The sequence below is a fragment of the Sinocyclocheilus anshuiensis genome, unplaced genomic scaffold (assembly GCF_001515605.1).
Source record: "Sinocyclocheilus anshuiensis isolate Anshui unplaced genomic scaffold, SAMN03320099.WGS_v1.1 scaffold1843, whole genome shotgun sequence".
In the NCBI taxonomy this organism is placed as follows: Eukaryota; Metazoa; Chordata; class Actinopteri; order Cypriniformes; family Cyprinidae; genus Sinocyclocheilus; species Sinocyclocheilus anshuiensis.
Window position 1 is genome coordinate 332285 of NW_015552675.1, and position 25735 is coordinate 358019.

General features: G+C 37.7%; 1 protein-coding gene across 1 annotated transcript in view; it reads right to left on the minus strand.

Moving 5' to 3' along the window:
• The window catches only part of atg16l2 (ATG16 autophagy related 16-like 2 (S. cerevisiae)), a 46648-nt gene that overhangs the window by 2308 nt on the left and 18605 nt on the right, over nt 1–25735 (minus strand). Inside the window, exons 12-17 of the mRNA XM_016459157.1 lie at nt 22056–22127; nt 20807–20927; nt 20557–20662; nt 8219–8368; nt 5938–5985; nt 1963–2064 (exon numbers count right to left, since the gene is read on the minus strand). Of these exons, the coding sequence (XP_016314643.1) occupies nt 1963–2064; nt 5938–5985; nt 8219–8368; nt 20557–20662; nt 20807–20927; nt 22056–22127 (599 nt within the window). The remainder of the gene's footprint in view (nt 1–1962; nt 2065–5937; nt 5986–8218; nt 8369–20556; nt 20663–20806; nt 20928–22055; nt 22128–25735) is intronic.

Here is a 25735-nt window from a genome sequence, read left to right on the forward strand (position 1 = left end):
AAAAAAAAAAAAAAAAAAAAAACTGGCTGGGAGTAAAAGATTCAAAGATGCTGGGAGTCACATTTGCAAAATGTAGGCAAAATTTTATGGGCAAAAAATTACTATTTTCTACAGTATTGTCAATAGCATAGCAATGTAAAGAGTAGGGCTGTAAAAAAAAAGATTTAAATTTCGAACATTCGTCGAATTTAAAATAAAAATCCACATTCGAATGCAAAAACGTTGCATTCGAATTTTAGTTGTGCGTCAGGCAGCCTTATCAGTGGCGCACAAGATGCGATGACGATGTAAGTGTCGTTGCATTTTAATGCTTTTTTAGCCTATCCAGTGGAACCTACTGGTTGTGGCGCTGCTACGTTGTTCATTCAAAATATTGCGGAAAAAGAGAACATCAGTGCGGAGAAGATGTTGTTTACGTCAAAACTGAAACCAAGCCGTTCACACAGAACACATATGTATTGCATTTTCTATAGGGACATCTCTCACCGTTGCACTCGTGTCTCGCACAAGAGAGCAGCATGTTTAGAAAGCCGTGTAAAATTAATGCAAGTTCAACTTTTAAAAACATGTCTCGAGACTTCATGGCGGTTTTTCCCCATCCCACTGCATCTCATGTTTTTAAGTGAAAAAAAGTACTCTTTGTGATTGGTTTTCGGTCATTTGTATTAAACTATACATACATACATGATGCGGTTTTGTTTCTAATTGTTTAAGCAACTTAATTAATTATATATGGTTTATTAAACACAATTTTAAACATTATGCACTTTTTTCAAAGATAGTCGTGTTATTTTATTGCTTTGAAGAAATGTGCATTAGTAATATTTTGCTCGATGAGCCCTCTTGTGGCCTCAGGAGAGAAGCCAAAAGCTTTTTTCCCCCTAACTGAAATTATGCCTTTTAAATTCGAATATAATTCGAATATTGATAATATTTAAGTAAAAAATTGGAATTTAGTTTTTCAGCCATTTTGACAGCCATAGTATAAAGCACAGCTCCTAAGTCACACCAAAGTCACTTTCAAACCAAGCAGCTTTCTGTTGGTCAGAACAGTGAATTCACATGACGAACTTGAAATGAGCAAACACTTGAGCAAAATCTGCGTTGGCAACTTTTATTGTCATCACAGAAACTCTTTGATTCTGAGTGAAATGACTGAAATTTGCCAATGAAATTTCGCTGAACAATGGTAAATTGACATTATAATAGATGAAACAGCCCAAATAGCCAATCAAATCAAGGCTGAGAAGCCTTGTTGCCATATGCAAATTTTGTCAATCAAGCTTTTAAGTCCATCAAGCTTTGCTGAACTGTAAAAAAACTGCATAATACAATGAATCACTGGAGAAATTAACTTCCTAGTCACGACTATTTCCCGAAATTGTAATAATTTGTTGAACAACTGTCATTAAAACCACAACTGTAGTAAATTACATCACAATGGTGGTGGAGTTGTACATTTGATTTAAATTTGAATTAATGTCAGATTATTGCTGTAAATATTAAACATGGCATCTAAGGACTACTTCGCTATTTTGTTCTCCATTGTTTCACTTTATTTTCAGATATTTGATTCAATTGCAGGCTCCTTATTACATTCCGCTTGGTTTCTAGAGCAAAGCCACACACGTGCACTCTTTAAAGACAGTGCTTTCATTGTCTTTACAGACTAAAAGATGTAGAATGAAAATGTGGAATGACATACTGTATATAGCTTGTACAGCATATTAGCCAGTCCACATGTCATAATAACAAGAAACTATGCTGTAGTTCTGACCACACAATTCTGGTATGCTGTTTGCAAATGTGTGTTGGAGCTATGGTTTTGGAAAACACAGAAATATTGAATTATGTTGGTCACGACAGAATTTGCAATCATAGTTTGCTAACGATACTTAGGAAATGCAAGTATGGTTAGGAAATGAAATGATTGGTTGACCGTGGTGGCCATCCCTGAGTTACCTGTGCATGTCAGGAAGCCGTTTTTCCAGGTTTCCTGTGCTCACATTCCATATGTAGACGGCACCGTCTGCAGAGCCAGCTGCCAGGAAACTGCCATCCGGACTGAAAAAGAGAGAAAACCGTCCATTGTGACTGATGACTACAGACTGAAACACATTACTCTGTGGAACTGATTCTCTCTTGCCGTATAGATCCCTCGGGCCAGTGATCTGATAAAAAATGCACTGAAATGTCAGGAAGCTATACAAGACATATCTGTCCAGTCTGTTCCTTAACCAAGCGAATGAGACTGCAAGACTGCATTTTAAAGAAGAGTAGCTTTTTTTATTTTATGCTGAAATTATGCTTCCTTCAAAGACCTTATTTTGGACAAATTAGACATGGCTTTAAAGGAACACTCCACTATTTTTGAAAATAGGCTTATTTTCCAACTCCCCTAGAGTTAAACAGTTGAGTTTTACCGTTTTCGAATCCATTCAGCCGATCTCCGGGGTCTGGCGGTAGCACTTTTAGCTGTAGCTTAGCATAGATCATTGAATCTGATTAGACTGTTAGCATCTCGCTCAAAAATGACCAAAGAGTTTCCATATTTTTCTTATTTAAAACTTGACTCTTCTGTAGTTACATCGTGTACTAAGACCACCTATTTTCAAAAATAGTGGAGTGTTCCTTTAAATGTATACCTCACAGACTGTGTGATCGCAATGCCACAAGCGCAATGACAAAAGACAATATGATGGTGGATGGAAACTATGAGCATTAGCTGAAACCAATGTAGAGTGTTTCAAATCTGTTGAGGCTCCATTTCAGACAGCATGCCGTCTTAGAAGATAGCTGCCAACTGTATGTAGACAGCAAGAGCCATAAACTATAGTCAATAACCATCTGGACACAATTTTCGATGCTTTTGCTCTTTTCCATGATACTGCATCTGACATGAATCAATCGACTTCAAAAGGTACTATAAGCGATTTCAGCCTTGCTACCTTCTGCTGGACTACATTACACTATCCCTTCAACCACACGCCGTCTCTATAAAACTTTTTTCGTTACAGAGTCTAGGGACAGCTTTGATTTCCTTGGACACCTATTTCTGTGATATTCACATGGTTGTAGGGTCATTTTATACATAGAATTTCGAAAATATCATTTACAACATCTTTTATTTTACCCATGACTGGTGAGGACTGGTTTTATTCTAAATATTTTGTATAAAACAGTTATAATTCCCATTTGGTCCTACACTTTTTTTTTTTACACTTTTTTTAAATTCAGGAATTATGCATTAAACTGACTGAACTTGACAGTCAAAGTCTTTCACATTGTTAAAAAGAGTTCTATTTCAAATAATTGCTGTTCTTTTGAACATTCTATAAAAATGGTTTTCACAAAAACAGCAGAACAACTGTTGATAATAACATGAAAATACTGAGCACCAAATCATATTATTAGAATAATTTCTGAAGGATCATGTGACACTGAAGCCTGGAGTAATTTTATGGTGAAAATTCAGCTTTGCATCACAGGAATAAATTACATTATAAAATATATTCAAACAGAAAACTGTTTTCACATAACTATTTTATTATAACTATTTTTAATTATTACAATATTTCACAATATTTCTGTTTTAATGTATTTTTGATTAAATAAATGCGGCCGTTAGTGAGCATAAGAGACTTCTTTCAAAAACATAGCATTGTACAGACCCCAGAATATTAAACAGTAGTATATACAGTATATATATATAAAATGTTCCATACAGATTAATCATTCTTCACACTGTAAAATGTTTCGCCAGATAACAAAATTATATGAATTTTAAGCAAATTTGCTTTAATACCAACTCAGATCAGGTAGAAATAGTATCTTAAGGTTTTTAGGGGGTTTTAGATATGCTTTGTTCGACTATTAGTTTAAATGGCATACACCGTTTCCTATATATTCAAACAGAAAACTGTTTTCACATAACTATTTTATTATAACTATTTTTAATTATTACAATATTTCACAATATTTCTGTTTTAATGTATTTTTGATTAAATAAATGCGGCCGTTAGTGAGCATAAGAGACTTCTTTCAAAAACATAGCATTGTACAGACCCCAGAATATTAAACAGTAGTATATACTATATATATATATAAAATGTTCCATACAGATTAATCATTCTTCACACTGTAAAATGTTTTGCCAGATAACAAAATTATATGAATTTTAAGCAAATTTGCTTTAATACCAACTCAGATCAGGTAGAAATAGTATCTTAAGGTTTTTAGGGGGTTTTAGATATGCTTTGTTCGACTATTAGTTTAAATGGCATACACCGTTTCCTATGGCAGTGGGCTGTTTCTACCCGCGCAGTCTAAAAGAAAAGTGTTGGCCAAGGAGGGAAGATGTTGAATTATATGCCTGACACAAGAGGAGAAGGTGTTGAAGAATGATGAAGCGACCATTAGGTGCCTGCTTGTGACTCTCTCTCTTCTTTCAAGTGCTTGTGCCAGATCCATTTGTGAAAAAAAGCCACAGTGCGTTCTGGCCTCGCTGTCTCCATGGAAACTGTATATGCCTATGCAGGGAAGTGCTAAAAAGACTCATCTGTGAGACTGGTTTCATATGGAACGTGTTGCATTTACTTAACAATGCTGAGAAAAACTGCAGGGTCAGACTGCGCATGAGGATATAAAGGCTGCAAAGGCTCTAGGATTATTGAAAATACATCTGAGGTAGAAGTAGAGCACACCATTTTTAGGCTAGAAATTGAAACAATCTATCTGATTCTTTAATACGGCATCTTACACTGTTATATAAGCCTCTTCTGTTAATTCATACACAACAAACACGTTTGGCAATGAAATTAAGCCTAAAACACAAAATAAGATATATTTTGCATAAATATAAACAGCCAGGTTCCAGTTGTAAAATTGTCCAGTTGGATTATTTTTTATTTTAAAACTTAGGTTTTCTAGAGGAGCCAAAAGCCAGCGTGATTTCACGGTTGCATATTTGAAGAACAACAAATTGCTACAAACTACTACTTCTATAATTTTCAATAAACTTCCAATATATTTTCTTTTATGTAAGTAAAGAATTTGATGTTGTAATGCCATTTTTATTCATTCCTATTGTATTTATTTATTTCTATATTTTTTAAATCCCTATAGAAAAAATAAAGACAATTCTCAGAATTAAAGAGTATAAATGAAAGGCTCCAACAAATAGCAGTATGTGTGTGTGTGTGTATATATATATATATATATATATATAAAACCATTCGAATACCATTCGGATGTTTGGGGTCAGTTAAATAAATTGATATTTTTATTCAGAAATAAAAAATATTTTAAATAAAAAATAAAAATATTTTAAATAAAAAAAATTACAGTGAAGACATCTGTAATCTCTATATATTTAATTAAATGCTATTCTTTTAAAATTTCTATTGATTAAAAAAATCCATGGTTTCCAGATAAATGTTAAGTAGCTCGCTAGTTCGTTTTTTTTTAATAATAATCAAAAATGGGCATCATATCAGCCTATTAGAATGACTTCTGAAGGATCATGTGACACAGAAGACTGGATTAATGATGCTGAAAATTCTAATTAAATTCTAATTAAATGTCAGTTATTATAAGATTACTGTTTACTGGATTTCAGATCAAATCAAATAAATGCAGCCCCCTAAAAAAAAAAAACGCTAGCAGAATTCGATTTTCCATCTACGTGTAAATCCACATGACCTCTCCAAAGACTAAGAAAAAAAAAAAAGTCAGCACTGCAAAACAGGGTTGGTGTAGATGCCAGAAGCGCTCAACAGTACAGCGGTACGTTTCAGTGGTTGTAAGAATCACACCGCATGCCATCTTGAATGAGACATAGCACAGACATGTCCTATTACTGTGCAGACAGTGGTCTGCAAACTCAATACTGATGGATGGCTAGCGATGGCACGTAGTGTCCTGTTTGATTTCACTCACCTGAAGATGGCCTTGGTGCTGTCACTTCCACATTTGAATCCCTCCGCTCTGAAACAAGCAAGAAAAAAGAGAGAAATCTGTGAGTATTCTGTAAAATGAACAACAAAACTAATCAGAGTGCTCGTACAGTTTTATATAAACACACTTTTGAAATGCCTTGGGCCATGTTCTGTAACTAGTTTCCCTGTTACTGGATTTGGAATTGCCTTAAAACAAAGGATCGTGCTGAAGGGAGATGTTCTGTCAGTGGTGTCAGGGTATTGAATATGCATGATTGATGGTTTAAATAACAAATTCATTTCTTTGTCTCTTGGAACTTTAATCAACATTGTGAGCCTATTGCAAAGTATTCACAATGGCTTTCAGAAAAGAGTGTTTCTCAATTTAAAAAGGAAAAAAAAAACGTTCTCATTTTATATGGTAACAAAAACTGTATTTAGAAAAGTGCCACTGTCATCTGCCATGTCTATATAACATATATACATTACCATTCAAGAAGTTTGGGATACATTTTTATACATATATACTTTACCTAACCCTAATTATTAATTGTTGGCACATATGTGTGTGTGTGTGTGTGTGTGTGCCCTAATTATTAATTTTTGGCACATATGTGTGTGTGTGTGTGTGTGTGTGTGTGTATATGTGTATATAGGTATAGATAAATAGATAGATAGATAGATAGATAGATAGGTGTGTGTGTGTGTATGTATATATGTATATGTATATGTATAGATAAATAGATAGATAGATATATAGATAAGTGTGTGTGTATGTGTGTGTGTGTGTGTATATATGTATATGTATAGATAGATAGATAGATAGGTGTGTGTGTGTGTGTATGTATATATGTATATGTATAGATAGATAGATAGGTGTGTGTGTGCGTATGTATATATGTATATGTATATGTATATGTATAGATAGATAGATAGGTGTGTGTGTCACACACACACACATACATTCTCCTTTCACATATACATATATATATATATATATATATATACTGTATATATAATGTATGTATGTCTGAAGAAAATATGTGTATGTAAGAGAAGAATGTATGTATTTGTGAGAGAGAGTATAGTGGCGATCAGGGTCACCGGGACAGGTCCTGATCAGCATGGCTGAGGTAGATGAGGCGGCCGCAGAAGTATTACAGCAAGCTATGTGGGTTTAAAAATAAATAAATAAATAAATATCATCGTGAAAATGTTACATGGCTTCGTCCCTTGAGCGAGTTGTGATTGAGGACGCGGCTCAGTCGTGTTGCCAGATACACGTATTATAAGCGTTTATGGATTTATTTTTTCACTTAATTTAGGAAGTGAATAAAGTGGGAGTTTGCAAGTTAGGGACAGCGACATCTTTATATTATTTCCATAACTCAAGATTTGGATTCATTGCGGTTTATTTATTTTTAGATTGTTTTGTTTGTTTTACAATATCTGGCAACGCCGACATTTAACTGACGGTAATCAAAAACGATCAGGTTAAAAACAGCGCGGGCAGGTTATTCCTGACAGGATGCAATTTGGTAACACAAACGTAATGATCATCATGATATATTATCTGTAAGACAGATGCACTGAAGACGGACACAAAGAGGAGAGAATAGTCGCGCAAGCAGAGATAATACTGTACCAGACAGAACAAATTCAAAAAAAAAAAAGACAGACAGACAGATAGATAGATAGATAGATGTGTGTATGTATATATGTATAAAGATAGATAGATAGATAGATAGATGCAAACAGGTTTTCTGTAAGGGGTAGGTTTAGGGTTAGGGGATAGAAAATAGCATTTGTGCGGTATAAAAGTAACAGAAGTCTATGGAAAGTCCCCACAATTCACAGAAACAAACGTGTGCAAAGCTGAAGTAAAAAAAAAAGTTAATTTTACTGTCACTTTTTAGGAATAAAAACATTCAGCTTATGTATCCTTAATTAATTACCCAAATGAATGCAGAATCAACATAAAAGAGGCATGATAATTACATTAAATAATCACTTTTTATTCATATAATTTAAAATAAAGTTTGAGTAGAAGTTTATTTCATGTGTTTTGAGGATCACTCACTGTCATATTATCATAAGCATGTATGTTGCAGTTCCTAATTAACTTACTGGCCAGTTGGCAGGGTTTTTATTTGCTTGCCAAAGGCATGTTTTGTTGCTCAGCAAGAGTTGATTTTTAACCCTGCATAAAATCTATTTCTGTGTATTACGCTGTTAAAAATACACTGCCACGTGTGCCTAACCTCCTCTGTGTGTGTTTCTACCTGAAGGCCACCCTGTCGTTACTCTTTCTCAGGTCAACCAGCTGCAGGATGTCATCTCTGGAGCAGCTGAGCAGCTGCCTGTGATTGGGGCAGAGGTCCAGTGATGTCACTCTGCCCTGAAGAGGCACTTCCTGTGTGCAGGTCCCTGCCCTACGGAATACAGACAACCGCATTTCACTTTACCGTCGTATCTTACTGTAACCAAGCATAATACGGCAAACAGGTAAACATGACAATTCAGTACTTGTTTTATCACTGTTTATTTTATTACTTTTATTTATTTTTAGGCATGGGAATAATAGTACATTCAATTCTGCAATTAATACTTGCTGTTTAATGCGTTAAAAATACTAAATGCAATTAACACAGCATCCATTTTTCATTTTCTGAAGTAGCTTATGTCATTTAACTTATATTAAAAGCTGTTATAATATTTTTTAATGTTCTGTAATTGTCAACAAATGTCAAATTAAATAATAATAATAATAATAATTTGTTGTTTAGTCCTGGCCTTCAATTATACTGTAATTCTGAATGGCTATAATTATAAATGTTATCTCCAGAAATTAAAAACAAAATGATCCATTTAACCGAAGCATCAGTACTGGTATAGGTAATACTGGCCTTATTAATACTTAGTAAAAAAAAATGTCATTAAATAAATATTTAATATACTGTTTGTATGCCGTTTCTACAAGAATTTAGAGATCAATGTGAAAATAATATTAATGATTACAAATGTAAATGTTAAGTACAGAATGTTTTTTAAAAGTGATGTATTTACAAAAAAAATGAATAAAAAAACTATGAAGAATTTTGATGTTTAAAACTATTTTCATGCTAATGTGAGAACATATGGATTTTGACAATTTTTCCTATTTTTTTCATGATTTTAATAATTTCACGTTAATTTTATGTTCAATAATAGTTCTAGTAGCTAATATCTTAAGATATCTAATAACTATTGATAAAAAATAAATTTAATTTAATCTTAAATTAAATTAAACGTGTGCCTTTTAAATGCTTTTAAATTGTAACGGGACACCACAGTGAACCCTGTTTGGGAAAAGTGCCCTAGTTGACATTATTGCCATCTGGCCTCATATTATTTGTGTGTTGTATATTAGGACAGATCAAGCACCATGATGCTTAAGGCCCATCTGTAAGTCTGAAATCTGACAAGTGCAGCTCTCCATCGAGCATAAGGAGACTGATGTCATGATAGTTTGTCTCATTACACTATGAGTGATGCACTTAATAAGACAAGGGAGGCGACTGCAGATGTGCAGCCTGAGGACACAGTCTGCTGTTTCCTTTTATATTCCAACAAGTTATCATCTGGACAAGGACAAGGGGAAAGACAGTCAATCTCAAGACATTTAACATTTATGATGTCCAGGGTGTCACTCGGTAAACCAGAGGAGCCTTGCTTTTCTGAACGTTGCGCAAGACAATGATTTGAATTTCAATCACAGAGACAGGCTCGAGTGTTTATTGCCTCTTAAAGAGACACATATTGTGCATGCTTATTATACAGTGAACATGTAACTCTGAAAGTAACTCTTCTTTTCCAAAAGAATCAAAAATGGTCAAAGCGTTGCATGGAGAAAAACGCAAATGTCATAATATAGCACAAATCCCATTACGACGAGATGAGAGAAGAGACAATTATGTGGGCTGATGGTTGCTAGGAGACAAGCGAGCCGTCGGCTCCTTGGCAGCTGAAAGCTGTGGTTGCTGGGAGTGAATGAGAGATGTCAAGGACTGAGACGTGGTGTAAATAATGGCTCTCTTTCTACCTCTGTGGCGTCATCTATATTGTCAGCTTCGCGCTGAAAGGTGAATTATGCTCGCCGTGAGGCTTTGTGGCCTACGAAAAACAGAGCTTTGCTGGATGAACATCCTTGGTGCTATTATTTTACATCTCTTATCCAATCAGAGCAATCGAAACCCACTGAGATTCTGAACAAGGAGGGTTACGCAACAATTGAGGCGTATTATTGCTTTTGGTCGCTACCAAGTGATTTCCAAAGCAGCCTTATTCAAGAAAACTTGACCAGCTCCAGTGTGACATAAGATTTATGCAACACCATTAATATTTAGTAGCCAATGATGTAAGCTGTTCTTACGGCATCACTGTATTCAATCAAAGACACATGTTTGCTGTTATTGTTTAAGGGAAGACCCCACAGGTGAATAGGGTAACATCTTCAACTGATTTTTAACTGACTGATCACAGTACATTAAAAGGCAAATTAGTGCGAGAGCGCAATTCCAAAAGAGCGCCGATGGGCGTGGAAATTTCTGCGGGTAATTTACTGACAATGCGCAAATTAAAGAATACAGACGCAACATCTCATTTACATATCGACCAACGCAATATACCAAGCGCAGCGCAAATTAGAGCAGTCGCAAATAAAGAATAAAGAAATAACGAAGCCATAGTAGTAGAGGCCCAACAATGCTAGAAGTTGCAAGAAGTTTAGACTCCTAGCTGAGGGTTCTAAGCCGTCTTTTATTTCCTGAAGCAAATTAAAAGTAACATGGCTTGGCAAACGATATGTTCGTGTTCTTCTTGCATTCCAAATAAATTATGTGCGGAAAAAATCCTCACCCTTCTACCACGCGCTCTCTCTTCTCTGCGGCAACAAATTGCAGCCATTTCAAGCGCAAAATAGTTTTAAACATGCTTTTTTTTGGCCGTTAAATAATGGCGCAAATACCAGTAATTTGACAAGCGCAAACCTTAGTAAAGCGCGTTGCGTGATTCATTTGAATACTCTCCTCCCATAAATTTTGCATCTGAAAGGGAAACTCCTACAAATGCATATTCAATAAGGTCAGGCGCAAACATAACTGTGTCCACACCTTTTCAGCGCTAATTCATCACTGTGCGTCTTTAGTAAATCCTGACAGTAAAATTTTAACGCCAAAAGACGGTTTGCGCTGGCGCAAGCTGTTAGTAAAACTATATTACAAGTTTTCTGAAATGTTATGTTTTAAAAAGCAAAGGCATTATTTAATTAAATTATTTATTTATTTATTTTTACATAGGGGATTTTGGATTTTTTTGAATCACTCTATACAGTGGGGAAAATAATTATTTGATCCCCTACTGATTTTGTAAGTTTGCCCACTTACAAAGAAATGAAGGGTCTATAATTTTTATCGTAGGTTTAGTTTAACGGATAGAGAGAATATCAAGCAAAAAATCCAGAAAAAAAAATGATCCCTTACCTTTATCATGACCATCCTTTCCTCATAAGGCGAGATCTTACATGGAGCACCAGACAGAGGGCGATTGATGGTTATTTTGTATTTCTTCCATTTCCGAATATTCACACCAACAGTTGTCTCCTTCTCAAAAAGCTTCTTGCTGATGGTCTTGTAGCCCATTCCAGCCTTGTGCAAGTCTACAATCTTGTCTCTGACGTCCTTTGACAGCTCTTTGGTCTTGCCCATGGTGGTGGGAGAGGTTTGAATGGAAGATACACATTCTATGGACTGGTTTCTTTTATACTCATAACAAGATGACATTAGGAGTAATTTCTAAAAGTGACAGGACTAATCTGTGTTCCACTTGGGCACATAACCAATCTGTGGGAGCCAGAATTCTTGCTGGTTGGTAGGGGATCAAATACTTATTTTACTTACTGAAATGCAAGTCAATTTATAACCTTTATATAACGTGTTTTTCTGGATTTTTTTGATGATATTCTGTCTCTATCCGTTAAAATAAACCTACCATAAAAATTATAGACCCTTCATTTTTTTTAAGTGGTCAAACTTACAAAATCAGCAGGGGATCAAATAATTATTTTCTCCACTGTATATCAGAAAATATTGCCAACAACCAGAAAAAAAATCACCAAGTTTTTAGGAATATCATTTTATATAAACCAGGTGAAGGATATATGAAAAAATCACTCTCGATAAGAACAAAACCGGAACGTACAATGATATGTAAATTCTACTGAAGTGGAGAATTCTGGCTCAGCGCAGGAGAAAAAAAAAATACTTTTGAGAAAACCACGTGTATTATAATTGAAATCTACACACGCAAATAGAGTGCAATAAAAAGTGAAATAAAATAAACACTTAAATGTGTATTGTGGATATTTACTTTCCGCTAAAACATGTTACGGAAGCAAAATAGCTCAAAATTCTGCAGTGCATGTAAAACCAATAGTTTTGCCTGTAGTGCTCTACCATAAGATATTGTTGTTGCTTTCTTATCCAATGGATTTGAGCTATTACAACATTAACCATATTAGTGTCATTCTGTCCATTTAACATGATAAACAGGGCTGCAATTCTTGTGAAAGATACTTTTAAATATATTACACATATTAGTAATTATGTTACAGCTACATGTCAATTACTCTTCCAGAACGGTAGCTCTATTCTTGGCTTGCATGCGCTTTTTGTCATTCATTCAAGTAATATTTCTTGTTGTTGTCAAGCTTGTCATGGTTTGCATGTAATGTCTATGTAATGACTAGACGTCACGTCACTTTCAGAGTAAACCATTAATTATAATGAGCAATGTGGTTTTGTCATGTGGCGTCACATAGCGCCGCTCGATTGCAGAGTTGATGTGTTTGTTGTGTTACACACTATTATGCTATTAAGAGAATGGAACTGTATTTGTCAGCAAATGGTTAAATAGACAATGTGTAAGTTATTTGAAAAGCAGTTCAAAAACTGATGTCAAGTTTCCAGTAGTGTGTCTGTCCACACTGAAAGCAAATGTTCTGCACAAAACTATCACAGTCATTTAGAAAATGAAAACTGGGGTTTGGGACCAATGAGATTTCAATATGCAAAATGCAGAATGCAACTGAAAGGCAGCTGTGACTGGTTAGGTGTAGTGCATGGTGCAACTTCCTTTATTAATCCAAATGATTATTCCAAAAGTAATCTGTATACTTACTAGACTAATCACTTGAAATGGTTAATCTTGAAGATTAGTTGATTTTGTTTTTTAATTGCTCTGAAAAATACTTTTAAAAAGGATTTTCATAAAACTTTGCACTCTGCAAAACATTTTGGTTATCTTTAAAGGTGAATCATACAAAAATGCCGGTCTTTATGAGTATTAACAAACAGTCAGTTATGTCTTAAGCAAATATAAACATTTTGGAGAAAATTAGATATGAATCAAATTACTGGATCCATGCATTCAGTTTTAAATTTAAAGCAGGTTTGAAATTAAGCCAATTCCATATATTACAAAGTGCATGAGATGATTTAGTGAAAATTATACTACTGCTATTATTATTCTGCAACTAATCCCAATTCTTTTTCTCAAAATCTCGCATGACAGGAAAACCAGACACTTTGGAGAAGGTGATAAGCTTGTACTCTGCATGTATAAGGAAAAGCACCCCTGCTTGGCAGAAAAAGGATCTTTTGTTTGTTTTTTGTTTGTTTGTTTCTAGAGATAGACAAAGAGACATACATGGAAAGAGTTAGTTCACCCAAAAATGAAAAATCTGTCATTTACTCATCCTCACGTTGTTCCAAACCTAACCCATAAAAGACTTTGGTTAATTTTTGAAACACAAATTAAGATATTTTTAATGAATTTCTGTCAATCCACTGAAAGTTCAGGTAAACAAAACTAGGTCGTGAAGGTGTTTTAAAAGTATTGCATATGAATCGAGTTCCTTTATTTAAGTGTTGTAAAGAGATATAATCACATTATATGATTAACAGATTTAATTTAGGCTTTTATTCACATATAAACACACATACATTTCATATGAATTTGTTTTATGGCGCTTTCATGACTTTTTTGGATCTTCTAAGTTCTGTTTACAGTCACTGGAAGAACAGAAAGCTCTCAGGTTTGATTAAAAATATCTTAATTTGTGTTTTAAAGTCTAATGGGTTTGAACTACAGGAGGGTGAGTAAAGGATGACATGATTTGAATTTTTGGGTGAACTATCTCTTTAAAATGAAGACAGGAAAACCTCATACACAATTGAAAGTCCTTGGATTCCCTGAGTATGCTGTCACTTCCCTGAAAAATGAAGCTACAGATGATGTTTTTCCAGTGAATTGATGTTTTTAAAAAGCTGTCTACAGCACCAAATATCATGAGAATGGTGTTGGCTAATTTATAAAATGTACTGAATTCTATAAAGAGTTTACAATGTTGACCTTGCATTCTAGTGTATTTTTCAAATCATTTTTTTTCCAAATGAGGGAGAGACTTTTAAAGCAGTTTTCACTATTAACCATTGTAAATTCTTCCTCAACTTCTTTATGCAATGCTAAAAGTGGAAATGATGTCAGTGAGTGTTGAGGATTTCACTGTGATATAATACACATAAAATGTTTGACTCTCAAGAGTGTAAATGCTTCATTTTTTTCCAAACAGTAATTTGATGATATTTCACACAGTAAACTCACATTCTGAATGTGAAGAAACTGATTAATACAATTTAAATTTGTATCTGGATATTTGTTTTAAAAAGATGTAAACATTTAAGTAAAATATTTAGTGATAACGTGATATAATCATCATGTGAAAAATATATTTGGTTAAAAGTGTATTTTTAGTTTCAGTTGACTTTAGAAATATGATTTGGTCCAACTTATTTTTTTATTTTTTTACTTCAGAAAAAGTAAACCAATTATTTGTAACAAGTTAAAGTAATTTTTTTTTCTACTTTGATCCAACGACACACTATTTTTCAGTGTAGGTTTCATGAGATTAAAAGCATCAAAGGGATAGTCCACCCAAAAAAGAATTAATGCTAATATTTAGAATTTTCATACATGCATTTACAAGAGGGTTTATGAGTTTTCACTTGACATAGATGTAAGTGCATTGTGAAGCTAATGCAAGTGCAAGTTTCCTTAACTTCTGCATAACTTCTTGCAACGTGCTTGTCAAGTTTCACAATGCGCTTACATTTACGTCAAGCGTAAACTTGACCTTCTCATAAACATGTGTGACAACTGGCCTAAAGTAATGATTTTTAGTAAAAAAGTAAAAAAAGAAAATAGTTATTTCTTATGCACACAAGTTCTTTGGCTTCAAAATACATTAGCTGCATCTGAAATTGCATACTGTATGGTAGGTAATACATTCGGTTTGCAACCATTAAATTGACATTGCAACCATTAAAAAAAGTACATTCTATATGTGACCCTGGAGCACAAAACCAGTCTTAAGTTGCTGGGTATATTTGTAGCAATAACCAAAAATACATTGTATGGGTCAAAATTATCGATTTTTCTTTTATGCCAAAAATCATTAGGATATTAAGTAAAGATCATGTTCCATGAAGATATTTTGTAAATTTCATACTGTAAATATATCAAAACTTCATTTTTGATTAGTAATATGCATTGCTAAGAACTTCATTTGGACAACTTTAAAGGCGATTTTCTCAATATTTAGATTTTTTTGCACCCTCAGATTCCAGATTTTCAAATAGTTGTATCTCGGCCAAATATTGTCCTATCCTAACAAACCATACATCAATGAAAGCTTATTTATTCAGCTTTCAGATGATGTATAAATCTCCATTTCGAAAAATGGACACTTATGACTGGTTTTGTGGTCCAGGGTCACATATATGTATATCGGTGGTATGAATGCAATTCGGGCATAGTACTTCCACCATGTTTCAGCTGCTTCACTGCCAAGTCCCGGAAAAATATCCTTTTTTTTTTTTTTTTAACTAGATGGTTTTCCAAGTTTTTAATAAAGTGCATGTCACTTGAATCATGTTGTTGTTATGTTTTTAAGTTGACTAGACTAGAGATTTTATTTTTTGCTATATATCCCTTTAAAGAACAGTCATGTCCTAAACTGAACGTAAAGCATCAAAACATTTAGCCTAAAGAAAAAAAAATCACATCTGGAAAATGAATTCCATGCAGAGCAGCACAAACACCTTTGAGCGTCAACTGTCAACACGTGTGGAAGAGTTTCTGTCTGTACGACTGGGCCTGTGGAGAAGCCAATCTCACGCATTACCACAAAAGCGTTAACAAGCCGTCTCTCGCCAGCGATGACACCACACACACCTGAGGCTGCACTGTTTTAGGTCATCACACTAGCCAGACGAGTGGTGACAGACAGCGAGCAGTGCCAGTTCCAGCAGCTGGGTTCATTATTCACATTTAATTGTCAGCACACAATTGTGTGAAAAGCACTACAGTGATCAACACATTTATAATGTGACGTTTTCAAGGATTTACACTGCTACAAAGTCATTAAACCACAGCTTGTTTAACAAACCCACCTTCAACTGTAAATTTTAAGGCAATTACTTTCGGACCAGAAACATTTTTAAAGGGGTCATATGATGCAATTTCATTTTTTCCTTTCTCTTTGGAGTGTTACAAGCTCTTGGTGCATAAAGAAGATCTGTAAATTTGCAAAGACTAAAGTCTCAAATCCAAAGAGATATTCTTTATAAAAGTTAAGAGTCAGCCACACCTACCTAAAACGGCTCGTTCTAACACGCCCCCACATATCTACCTCACTATGTGGGAAGATTTGCATAACGCCGCCCAAATGTTCACGCAAAGAAAGAAGGCGTAACTTTTATTCTCGCTGTAGTATTGTTGTTGCCGCTGCCGCCATGTCGTGAAGACGCTGTGTGCTTCGTTGTGAAAGCGAAACTACTTTGTTTGGTCTTCCAAAAGAGGACGATATCCGCTTCGTCATGCCTAGAGCTGATCCGTGCTAGTCGCTGAGGGAATACATCAACTTAGTGCTGTGGATCGCCGGATCGGCTTTCACCGTTTTCACCGCTCCTTCGTCGGCTCCGCCGGGACCGCCGTTCTCGATCCCGTCGCCTCAGCTCACTCTTGCCCGGCCTCAGCTCACGCTAAGCCGGGGCTTTCGCTCACGCTAGGCCGCTGTGTTTTTCATTGTGAAAGCGAAACTACTTTGTTTGGTCTTCCAATGATCACAAATGCAGACATGGTTTTATGTTTACGCGGCGCAATGGCATCCAGTGGTTTAATTATGTCCCCACTGGATGCAACAAATGCCTCGTTTATAATGGGTTTTCATGTTTTTGTGTCGTCGCTCCGGCCGGACACGGCATCAACACAGTACGGTGAGGGGCGTAACATTTCCGTCACACGCTTGAGGTATTCGGCCAATCACAACGCATTGGATAGCTGGCCAATCACAGCACACCTCGCTTTTTCAGACCGATGAGCTTTGTAAAAATCGACGCCTTTCAGAATGCGGGGCATAGATGAGAAACAATAATGTACAGTATGTGGAAAATAATGCGTTTTTTTAACTTTAAACCGCATAAACACATTTCATTACACCAAATACACAAAATAATGTTCTTTTTAGCAGCATCATATGACCCCTTTAATAACTAGTTTGTGTACACAAGCAGACTTAGGCCCTGTTTACACATAGTATCAATATCCGTCTCAGGTGAGTGTTTATAACAGAATAATTACAGAAGTGATAGCAAGGTTTACACCACAGATGATACGTGGTCACATGTTTTCATCTACCTTCAAATGTAGTTTGAGTGATCCAAGCAGATGTATTAAGATGGATCATAATACTAGGTGTACTGTAAACCTGAGAAGAAAGGCTAAATTAGAAATTCTAGAGAACACTTTTATGTTCTGCTTTAATCCGTGAGGATACATACCATTTCTGTGGAAGCTTATTTCTGACATGGAATAAAAATATGAAAAGGTAATTGCGACTAATTGCGATCTCACAATTCTGACTTTTTCACACATTTGAAAGTTTGAAAACACCTTTGAGTTAATATCTAACAATTCTGACTTTCTCAGAATTCTGTTTACATCTAACAATTCTGATTTTTTTCTGATAGCTGACCTCAGGGCTGGACTGGGACAAAAAATCGGCCCTGGCATTTTTTGGTCCAGGCGGCCCAACACCACTTCGATATATATATATATATACTGTATATACACTATACCAGTTAAAAGTTTTTGAAGAGTAAGATCCTTAATGTTTTTTAAAGAAGTCTCTTCTGCTCACCAAGCCTGCATTTATTTGATCCAAAATATGTGAAATATTTTTACTATTTAAAATAACTGTTTACTATTTGAATATATTTTAAAATGTAATTTATTCCTGCGATTTCAAAGCTGAATTTTTAGCATCATTACTCCAGTCACATGATCCTTCAAGAAATCATTCAAATATTCTGATTTGCTGCTCAAAAAACATTTATTATTATTATTATGTTAAAAACAGCGGAGTAGAATTTTTTCAGGTTTCTTTGATGAATAGAAAGTTCAGAAGAACAGCATTTATCTGAAATAGATTTTTTTTGTAACATTATAAATGTCTTTATCATCACTATGATCAATTTAAAGCATCCTTGCTAAATAAAATTATAAATTTATATCATTTCCCAAACAAATAAAATAAAATAATTATACTGACTCCAAGCTTTTGAATGGTATATGTATAATGTTACAAAAGCTTTTTGTTTCAGATAAATGTTGATCTTTGGATCTTTCTATTGGATCTTTCTTACTGTTCAAAAAATTTTGACTGGTAGTGTATGTATGTAGCCTATGTATCACACTCATATCACATCTTGTTTTGGATAAGAATAAAACGTCAGGTCCAACAATATCGTGTCTTTTTTTAATTTAAATCTAGCTTTATTCGCATTGGCCCTTGGAAACCTCTATGAACACACTTGACTTGACTAAAAAATTGCGGGGGACGAATTTAAGTTTTATTAAAAAGTGTTTACGTATAATACACTCATGGCGCACGCACACATTAGAATGTCCCTGTGTGATGGTCCTCTGCAAAAAAAAAAAAAAAATTCTGTCCTTAAGTGTGTCGGACCACCGGGAAAATGCCCGGTATGCCCGATTACCAATCCAGCCCTGGCTGACCTGACCGCATGCAGAATTTTGAGGGGGGAAAAAAGACAGACCTGCCAGGATGTAAACTCTGAGGAAAAAAGTCAGAATTGTGAAATAGGTTGTGGAAATAAATATCATATTCCCAAGATCTAGGGTTGCAAATGGGTGGAAAATTTCTGGTAAATTTCCCGAAACTTTCCAAAAATTCCTGGAAGATTAAAAAAAAATCCTGGAAAGTTTCCAAAATTTCTGGAATGTTTCCGAAATTTACTGGAAATTTTCCACATTTTTGCAACTCTACCAAGATCTGTACATATGTGACCTGATCATAAGGTTCAGATAATCTCTTCCTGTCTAAGGGCCTGTTTACACTTGGTCAGTTCATGCACTTTCTCTGATTGGATATCTATCTGATTTGTTTAAACCGTTCCATTTACACTTGGCCACATAAACGTGTCTCCGCAAAACAGATATAAATCCGATCTTCAATTCCTGCGCTATATGCAAATTTAATGGAGTTCACGTCAACGAAAGCAATAGATATGCACTGCATTTTATTCATCAGCAGCTAATTTCAAAATCAAAGACCACAACAGGAGAGAGAGAGAGCGGCATCAGCACTGGAAAGATAAGTAAGTCTTACCACTTTTAATGAAGATGATTGTGTGTTGAACATCTGCAACTTACTTTCATTTGCACCAGTTTGCGTATCGGTTTGCTGAAGAGATACTTAACTACTCATCCGCGGCGATGCGTGTTGCATTAGCGCTGTCATATCTGACTATAACATGCCATATAGCCTATAACACACTCTTACACATTTATTAGTTTAACATTTTGGAAGGAGTAAAATTTACATATGCGATTTCAACAACCAGATGCATTCACACTTTTCCAGTTTCATCTTGAATGCTTCCTTGACATTCTCCTGAAGTGGTTTGAGTGATCGGATTAAATCCATCTCGAAAGTGGCATTTACAACTGGTCTTTTCACAATCGGATTACTATCCGATCACAGATAACACATAAAGGGACCAGGTGTAAACAGGCCCTAAGAGGGCAGTTCTTAGGCCTCATTCTGCAAAAAATCTGACTATATGGCTCAAATTCCTTTAATTTATTTTTTTATACTCTGAACAGTAAAAAACACAAGCCAGATCCTGGTTTTAATTTATTGCTATACCAGGTATTGTGACAAAATCCTATTCTAAAGTCTTATGCATAGTGATCCTACTTTTGTAGACAGGATTGAACTGGATTAAAGGATTTGAGTTTTCCCCTGCAGTGTGAACAAAGCCTTTCACAGCAAAAGCCTCAATGTGAACCAAACTTTATACATGTAGTCAAAGTCTGATTATGTCAGACTAAATAGATGTTACCATTTCATAAACATTTATTAAGATGAGTTTTTATATTGTCAGAGATTTTTTTAATGTTGTTTACGCAGTGGGTGGTGTTGTAATTGCCCTGTTCTTACCTGCTGTCCCAAAACCGTATTTTTCTGTCATAATGGCTGCTGATGATGAGGTACTCGGAGCACACAACATCACTACAGAAAGACAAAACCTCAATGGTTTGTATGCCTGTGAGTAGAAACGATAGAGAAATATGGAAATTACTGATGCTAAAGTGCTAATATGTTGAACAAATGATTGCAGACAGATGCAGAATGTGCTCGTTGTTAGTTAATGCATGAGTGATTAGTTGCATATTTTTGTGACACATACACGCTGCTCGCTGGAGGTCCCATATCTTCACGGTCCTGTCCGCACTGCCCGTGACCACCTGCCTCTGACTGTATTTAAATCTGGCAGCTGTCACTTTACGAGAATGACCCGTCAATGTAACCTAGAAAAACAATATAGACATACTTTTAATGAGAAGCTAAACAGAATCTCTCTAAACATGTCAAGAACATTTCCATTTCATATTTTCTCCCAAAATTAAAAAAGAAAGTAATTATATTCTGCATAAGAAAATATGACTAGTGTGTGTGTGTGTGTACATAGTCTACATACATATACTGTATATATATATATATATATATATATCAAAATTACAGTAATACTGTAAAATATTATTACAATTTAAAATAACATTTTTATACTTGGATATGTAATTAATTTTTTTTGCAGCCGGTATTCTAGTCTTCAGTGTCGCTCTCACTTTTGATCTTTTTTAATTCATTGTTGCTGAATAAAAGTGTTAATATCTTTCAAAACAAATTATTGATGACTTTTTTTTTCTTCTTTAGATATGGGGGTAAAAAGAAATTCATCCAAACATGTACTTTCTCTCTCTGTCTGTCTCTCACACACACACACCCGCATACACACACAAGTAGAGATAAAATAAATATTCAATACATTTTACAGCATTTGGAGCAATTGTGTCTTGTTAAAGTAGTCTCCTCTCATTTTCAGCATGTCGAATTGGTTTTAAGGCGAGCAACTGTGTCTTTTTACCTTTTCTGTCACGCTAGTAAATTTTCAGACACATTTTTATATAGCATATGGGTCATTCCTGTTATGCCAAACCCTTTGAACTTTGTATCTTATACAAAACTTATAAATATGATTTCTAATTTGTTTTTCTATAAGAGTGTCACGTTGTTGTCTTTTTTTAAATTCACCCCATATTCACTGAACTGTATTTCCTAATATGATAAGATGAGAGATGATCATTTTATACAATATATTAAGACAAATATGCTGGGCCATAAAAATTACTGCATAGTAAGAATGACCCATATCTGGCCTGTTTGCATCAAAAATCATGTGACAAGCTGATTCCGCCCCATAAAACTCTCCCACACCTCATTGTCATGTAAAACCCAATGGAATCTTAGCAGGCACAGCAATAAACATCTTTAACATGGTTCATACTGCTCTGTCTCATCTGATGATGCTCTAAAGTAATTCAGAGAGACAGACTAGCGCAGGGAGGTTTGGGTGGGTGAGAGGTAAGCTCTGTTACCTTGGGAACGCTGTCCTCCAGCCTCCAGAATAGAGCCGACTTGTCATATGACGCAGCTAAAATCCGAGTGCCCTGATGGAAAAGCACAGTTACACATCCCACAATGCATTAGAGCAGTAACCACAGCATAATCAACTCAACAACCTTACAGGAACAGTCTCCTTATATTACTAATAAAGATCCTTCAGTAGCCGAGGACTCTTACAGCTCAGCTCATTGGTATGTGCTAATTAGCAATGACTCAGTGGAGTCATATGGAATGTTCTTCAGCTCATCTAAAGCAGGGGTTCCCTTTCAGTCGGTCACTCTCGACGTCACGTCGGTAATGACCAACTTTGAGATCTCGCTTAGAGAGACCAATCCACTTCGAGTGTAAACTAAATGAGCCAATGCACATTGGCATGCAATGATTGCATCCAGCTGTCGCTGATCGCAGCGCGAGTTTAACTAGGCAGCAGGTGCAACGCATACTCAGCTTTTCACTTCAGAGCCGAGCATTCACATCATTTTGCTCCTGAATACTCTACTGAGAGAAGAAGACTGAACGAGTTCAGCACGCTCTTTGGAGCTCTTGGTGTTGGTGGTACGGCGCTTCAGCGGTGGTGGTTTCCTGTGTCAAGTGGGTTGCACACATCAGGCTGCACTACCCCTGTTTGTGTTGCAGGCGGCCATCTCACCTGTGTGCTTTTTCCCTAAAAGAGCATTCACGGGTGCATCTTTTTAAAGACGACGTTGTGTCTGGCAAACTCGATGTTGCATCTTGCTACAGACAATGTATCACCCATGCCACGTCGTTACCTGGCGTCGGGTGATGGTCACAATCGCTGCCTCACGTGTCTGGGCATTAAGCACGCTGAGGTGGCGTTCGTGGATGAGTCATGTTCTCATTGCGGGCCAAGCTCCGTTAACTCAAAAAGGGCAGAGCTCCATTGCCTCTGCCTCGATCTAGTTCTCGTCATGGCGGCAGTCAGGCGGGGGCTACTTCAAGCAGTAGCACAGGCGGTCTGAGGGTAATCTGATGGCAAACCCTCCAGGGAACCAACCCTCGGGGGACCATCGCTCCTCTTGCACTCTGCAACCAGTTGAGCTGCCAAAGGAATGTGTTGGGCCCTCTACAAGGAGCGTACCAGCTGTATCCTTCGGCGCTCCTCCCGACGATTGGATGTCGACTGCTGCATCGGAGGGTGAGCCGGAGCTTTCTGGAGAGGAAGATTCGGCTGCTGCCCTCCGGGACTGTTGCAATGCCTGAATCGGATCCGGAAATGACAGCTATGCTTTCCCGGGCCGACGTGAGGTTTGGGCTCGAGTGGAGAGCTCCACCGTGTCCCGAGCCCTCAAAGTTGGACGATAGTTTCTTCGGGGTGGCCCGCGCTGGTTCTCAGCGCCCCGCCCCAGTGCCATTCTTCCCGGATGAGTCATGTTCTCATTGCGGGCCAAGCTCCGTTAACTCAAAAAGGGCAGAGCTCCATTGCCTCTGCCTCGATCTAGTTCTCGTCATGGCGGCAGTCAGGCGGGGGCTACTTCAAGCAGTAGCACAGGCGGTCTGAGGGTAATCTGATGGCAAACCCTCCAGGGAACCAACCCTCGGGGGACCATCGCTCCTCTTGCACTCTGCAACCAGTTGAGCTGCCAAAGGAATGTGTTGGGCCCTCTACAAGGAGCGTACCAGCTGTATCCTTCGGCGCTCCTCCCGACGATTGGATGTCGACTGCTGCATCGGAGGGTGAGCCGGAGCTTTCTGGAGAGGAAGATTCGGCTGCTGCCCTCCGGGACTGTTGCAATGCCTGAATCGGATCCGGAAATGACAGCTATGCTTTCCCGGGCCGACGTGAGGTTTGGGCTCGAGTGGAGAGCTCCACCGTGTCCCGAGCCCTCAAAGTTGGACGATAGTTTCTTCGGGGTGGCCCGCGCTGGTTCTCAGCGCCCCGCCCCAGTGCCATTCTTCCCGGAGGTGCATCAGGGGCTTACCAGGTCGTGGATGGCACCTTTTTTTTGCCGGAAACCGACCTGCTAACTCCTCCTCCCGCACCACTCTTGACGGTGGTGCAGCAAGGGGGTATACGGGGCCTACCCGGTGGAGTGGTCGGCTGCGATGCAGTTGTGTCCTAATACTGCCTCCACCCATCAAGGGCAAACCGTACCTCTGTAGGTACTTGTCTGGTCTGTCCAGCAATGCTTATGCGGCCTGTGGAGAAGCTGCCTCCGTCTTACACTAGGGATGTAACGATTCACTCAACTCACGATTCGATTCACGATTTTGATTTCATGATTCAATTTGATTCAAGATTTTTTTTTTTACAAAATTAGATTTAAGACAATTTGAATCGATTTTCAACCGGCTTGCGGTTAATCGTTACATCCCTTTCTTACACGCTACGGCGTTAATGCAGGTTCTTCAGGCTGAAGCACTGAGGGACCTGCACAAGGGTGGTCACGATCCGGAAGTTCTGAAAGAATTGTGGTCCAGGAGCGACACCTCTGGCTGAGTCTGGTCGACATGAGGGACGCCAACAAGTTCGGTTCCTCAAGGTCCCTGTTTCCCAGACCGGCCTCTTCGGCGACGCAGTCGAGAACATGGCCCAGCAGTTCTTGGCTGCACAGGAGCAGACAAAAGGCGTTCAGACACGTGCATGCATTTTCGGTCGAAGAATCGTGCCTAGAGTTTGGGCTGGCTGACTCCCAGTTAATTCTGAGGCCCCGGCCCGGCTACGTGCCCAAGGTTCCTACTACCCCCTTCAGGGCTAGCTTTGCTTTGTCCCATCCGAGCCTTGAGATGGTACGTAGACCGGTCATAAAACTTTAGGACCTCAGATCAGCTCTTTGTCTGTTACGGAGGCCGGCAGAAGGGGAATGCCATCTCTAAGCAGAGGATGGCCCACTGGATAGTGGATGCCATCACCCTGGCTTATCAGGCAAAGGGTGTGCCCTGCCCGCTCAGGTTGCGAGCTCACTCAACTAGAAGTGTTGCATCCTCCTTTACGCTGACTCGTGGCGCCTCGCTGACAGATATTTGTAGAGCTGCGGGCTGGGCGACCCCTAACACGGTCGCCGCTACAGAGAGTCCGTACGGTAAACCCTGTCGAGCTCCTCCATCCCCTCGGCAGCCAGAAGTGGCGGAACGTCCGGCGCCAGGCCCTCACTAAATGAATCCGTGAGAACCGGTAGAGGGCTGGGTTCCATATGTAGAGACCTAAGTGGATCCCATATGTGTAAAGCCCACAGTATAGCCTCAGAGCCCGTGTTTCCCCGGTAGACTTCTGCCATTCCCAAGAGGGTTATAATCTCCTCTAATCTTCCATATGCACCTAAACGGTTGTTCATATGTGTAAGTGCTTCCAAAACCTCCTTCGGGAAGGATTGGGCTTCTGCAACGTTCCTGTTCCAAGTGGAACGTGTATGTTTTCCCAGTGTTATCCAATCTCACTGAGTGGGTAGTTCTACGGCAAACAGTGACTGGTCTTCTTGTTGCGAGCCCCGGCCTACACCGAAAAGGGGGCGCAGGAGGCTCGCACAGGACACTGGAAGTGGCAGCATATGTGGCGCTTTGGTAGGGATCCCAAAGTCGGTCATTACCGACGTGACGTAGAGAGTGACCGACTGAAAGGGAACGTCCCGGTTACGTATGTAACCCTCGTTCCCTGAAGGAGGGAACGGAGAAGTCACGTCCCGTCGCCACGGCT